The sequence below is a fragment of the Pan paniscus genome, chromosome 4 (assembly GCF_029289425.2).
Source record: "Pan paniscus chromosome 4, NHGRI_mPanPan1-v2.0_pri, whole genome shotgun sequence".
Classification (NCBI taxonomy): domain Eukaryota; kingdom Metazoa; phylum Chordata; class Mammalia; order Primates; family Hominidae; genus Pan; species Pan paniscus.
This window is the reverse complement of record NC_073253.2, coordinates 128125306-128129659: the sequence shown is the minus strand read 5'-3', so window position 1 is coordinate 128129659 and position 4354 is coordinate 128125306. Positions and strand designations below refer to the sequence as shown.

The 4354-nt window shown below is 54.2% G+C and overlaps 1 protein-coding gene across 1 annotated transcript; it reads right to left on the bottom strand.

Annotated features, from left to right (window-relative positions):
* Window positions 1–256: 256 nt before the first annotated feature.
* SOWAHA (sosondowah ankyrin repeat domain family member A) lies at window positions 257–4020 on the bottom strand. Its single transcript, XM_024928949.5, has one exon. It carries the CDS (start codon window positions 3426–3428, stop codon window positions 1779–1781), a length of 1650 nt encoding a protein of 549 aa, XP_024784717.2. The 5' UTR covers window positions 3429–4020; the 3' UTR covers window positions 257–1778.
* Window positions 4021–4354: the final 334 nt, after the last annotated feature.

Below are 4354 nucleotides of genomic sequence, written 5' to 3'. Positions count from 1 at the left end.
AAAATAATTTATGCAGAGTTCCAGGCAAGGAAGGTGGGAAGGTCACATCAGGGCCCACATTTATCTACAGTTCGCCATTACGATATCCATGTGTGGTTGACTCCTTTACTTTGCAGAGCAATCCAACTTCTTTCAATAACAGAATGCTTGAAAGAGGCAGAAGAATGAAGGAAAAGAAATTAGATAAAAAGAAAAGAAAAATACAATAGCAAAAACTGTAGAAGTTTTAAGGGAAGTACATCACCACTCAAGCAGAAACAAAATGGAGGACTGTTTATTTCATTGCTCAATCAAAACATTCCATGAAAGACTGCCTTAAGTAATTTCAAAGGCTTCACTGATACATATGGGGGTGGGGAGGGAAGCTCCACTACCCCATGCCACAAAACTATTTGATATAACTAATGACATGCAAACACAATTTGCAAAAGCAGAGCATTATCACAATATGACATTTAAAAAATTGGTTGAGTAAATAGATTTCATATCTTTAAAACAAAATAATTACACTGTATTGAGCCTGGGAAATCTTGGCAATATCTACAAACTTTCTCATTTACAGATAGGAACAAAGGCCCAGAGAAGTTAAGCCACTCATCCAAGCTCACTGAGCAGAGATTCTGCATTTGCTATTTTGGAATAAGTTGTCTACTTTCAAATGGTTTTTTAAAATGGGTATTACATACTTTTTGTTTGTACAGAACAGTCATATAAAATAGTTGCTCCTTAATTGTATCCATTACTATTTAATCGCTCATTTTTCTGTCATAATACTATTACTTTTTTCTTTTAATAGTCACCTATTTCACTGAAAGGCTCCACTGGATTTGAAAACCAGATTCAGAAACATGGCACAAAGGTGCAATTCACAAACCACAATTTTTAAAAAAAATTAAGTAGTCATGCCAAATCAAAACAGCCACCCACAAGTGCCAAACACGTTTATATTTCATGATGGAGACAACCACAAATTAAAAGTATCTGTCAAAATGTCTCTTTTCTCTAAGTCACCTTTACTTTCAAGATGTACTTGTTTGCAAATATTTAGCATTCACAGTACAACTGAAATTAGTTACATTCATAATGGTCACAATCGTTATTCTGTGTTCAAGACTCTCCAGAATCTTGATTGCCTAAAACGAGGTAGATAAACTTTTAAGTTTGTTGGTTGGGATTAATTTCCTTTAGATCTTGATCATCTATTTTTTAAATAGAATTCCAAAGTATTTAGCAAAAAAAAATTGAAAATGTCTAAGCACTTTGCCTAAAAGTGGAAAAATATAATTCCAAAAGGTTATTACGAAAGTTGCATTACCTCATTTCAATTTAAAAACAGAATAAAAGCATCAAATTACAAAACCACCACATATCTTAAAGCTGACAACCTAACATCTTTCAACATTTAAAGAGACCCTTGCTCTAGTTCTGTCTTGGGATTGTGTAGCTGCAGAGGCATCAGGTGAAGGCTTTCAGGGGCCAGACCAGCTGCTGCCCCTTAACCTTTGACCCTGGATTTCAAGTTCCCTCTAGAGTTCAGGCCTGTCTCCTGGAGTTCTTTATAGGAAGCTCTCACTGATTTCTCAAATCCCACCTCTGGAGATGGGTCATGCTTCAGAAAGAAGCTGGAGGTGCAGGCCCATCTGGGTAAAACAGGCTGCCCTGGACAAAGCTGGAAACAGAATGAGGCTCCAGGCGTTGATTGGGCTGCAGTCTTGGGCGGGTTTGGACTGCGACGAGCAGGCCACGATAAATCAACCAGGTGGTAGCCCCAGGGACCTTCAGGTTGTTGGAGGCAAACTGGGCACTAGACCAGCTAAAGGCCCCGGAGTAGGTCGACGAGAGATTTCTGAGAAGGCTGGCAGACCACCGCGGATCTTTGTCTTTTTACGTGGAGCCATGGGCGAGGCGCTCAAGAACTTGCTGAAGGAGCTCGACTTCTTCAAGCCTCGGGCCAGGTCCTGGAGCATGAGGTCGTCAGCCAGGACGCCCAGAAATGCACTGGTGGTGGAACTGAGGATGGTGGCGGCCACCTGTACGGGGCGCCTGGCAGCAAGACTGCCACTTCCACCACCGGTCGCATCTGGCTCCGTGGTGCCTCGCAGGCCTGGATCGCCAAGAAGGCGGCGCAGCGCGTACGAGGAGCCGGGCCGCAGGTACTGGTAGGCGCGACGCCCGCTGTGATCACGCACGTGCACCTGGGCACCCAGACGCACCACCAGCAGCACGGCAGCGTCCTCGTGGCCGTGCAGCGCAGCCAGGTGCAGCGGCGTGTAGCCGCCGTGGGAGCGTGCGTTCACGTCGACTGGTGCGCCACTGCGCCGCGCGACCTCCACCAGCTGCAGCGCCATCTCGCCGTCGCCGCTCTTGGCGGCCCAATGCAGGGCCGTGAAGCCAGACATGAAGTCGCGCTTGGCCGCCAGGCCGCGGTCGCGCAGCAGCAGCCCGTGCAGCTGGTGGGTCCAGCGGCCCCCGGCAGTCCGCACGAGCCACTCGTGCTCGGACGGCTCCAGGGGCACCGCGGACGGCGGCGGCGCGGCGGGCACCTCCTCGGCGTCAGGGCTCAGCAGACGCGGGCCGGCGCGCGACAGGCGCCTCAGGTGCGGGGAGCGGCCCGGGCCCAGGCCGAGGCCCAGACCGGACTCTTCCACCGAGAGCCGCCTCAGCAGCAGAGGGGAGCTCCGCGGGCTCGGCTCCTCCGACAGCTGCCGGCGCAGGCCCGGCTCCTCCGCCCGGAGGCGGAGCGTGGCGGGGGCCGGGACGCAGCGCACGGGCAGCATACAGGGCTTCTGCTGCGGCGGCCCTTTCGCTGCCCCGGGCCCGGGCTCCGCGTCTGGCGGATCAGAGCAGGGCGATGCCGCCTCAGAAGGGGCCCTAGGCGGTGGGGCCGCGTCTGCGGAGAGTCTCTCGGTGGCCTGGGCTAGCTCAAGGGCTGGAAGCGGTGGGTCGGCGGACCGCTCCCCGGGCGGCTGAGCGGGCTCGGAGGCCGGCCCCCCCGGGGTGTCCTGTGGCTCTGTTGGCAGACCCAGGTCCCCTGGCGGCTCCACTGGTCGCGGCACCGGGACCAAGGGCGGAGCTCCCGGGGCAGAGGCGCTCCGCGGCAAGACCGTCGAAGTGGGTTTCGACGGCTGGGCCGCTGCCCCCGGGGGGCCGAAGGGTGCGGGCTCGGGCTCCAGGGGCCGGGGCTTCTTCCTCAGCACCACGAACTTGACGCCGTCGACCTCCTTCACCACCGCCACGTTGTTGACGAACTGCTTGAAGCGGTCCCTGCGAGCGGCGCGGCCCCGCGGGTCGCCGGCATCGAGCAGCGGCTTGAAGCGACTCAGCAGCTCGGAGTTGCGCACCTTCCCCCCGTGCTCCTGCAGGAAGCCCAGCACCGCCGCCTGGCTCACCCCGGCAGCCGCAGCGGCGGCGGCGGCGGCCAGCGCCATGGTGGGGCCCTGGGTTCCTGGCTCCCGGGGCGGGTGGGCGCCGCGTCGCCGCGGGACGCGCGCGAGCGGGGTTCCGGGAGGCGCGGCCGCGCTCACCTGGTGCCTTCCCCGCGGCCAGCCGGGCGTGTCCCCGAAGCTGGACCTCGGTCGCGCCGGTGCCGCTGGGCCGGGGCGTCTCGGGGCGAAGGGCGCCGGGGGCCGCGGGGAGCGCCCACCCCCAGCGCCCCGCCGGGCCCCGGCTTTCGGGGTAGGTTTCTGCCTTTGTATTCTGTCCAATGGGCGCCTGCTTCCATCCCCCGCGCCGCGCTCGCCTTACAGGTGACAGCTGCCCCCGCGATGCAGAGGGAGCCGGAGCAGAAATTCCCGCCGCCCCCCGCCCGCCCCGGAATTAAAGGCGCAGCGCTCCAGCTCTGGTCTCGGTTGCTAGGTGGGTGTGTTCCCTAGGGACGCCGCGGTCCGCCAAGGAGGAATGGATTTTTATTCCTTTAATAAACATTTAACCACTGCAAAACACCAAGCGATGATTTCAGAACAATCTTTTTTTTTTAAAAGGTCGTCAATACCACTCCAGTTTTTTTTTTTTTTTTTTTTTTTTTTACTGTGTTTCATGCAGGAAAACGGCTTCATGAGATTTACAGCAAAACCAATTCACTCTGCGCGGCAATGCACGTTACTCTAGGTTTAGAGAGACGTTTTCAAAAGCAATTTTCTCATGGTAAGAGAATACATTTTCACGTAGGATTTGGGGTATAAAACCACAGGAAACATAAACATAACAGGAAAACATAGAGGAAAACATAAAGAAGGAAAAAAATCACTTGAAATCACCATTAACATTTTGAAATATCCTCTCCCTCTCTCCCATGTGTGTATGTATGTTTATGCTTTAAAGTAAGAAAGCAATGTGGAGTCATGCCATGGTTTTA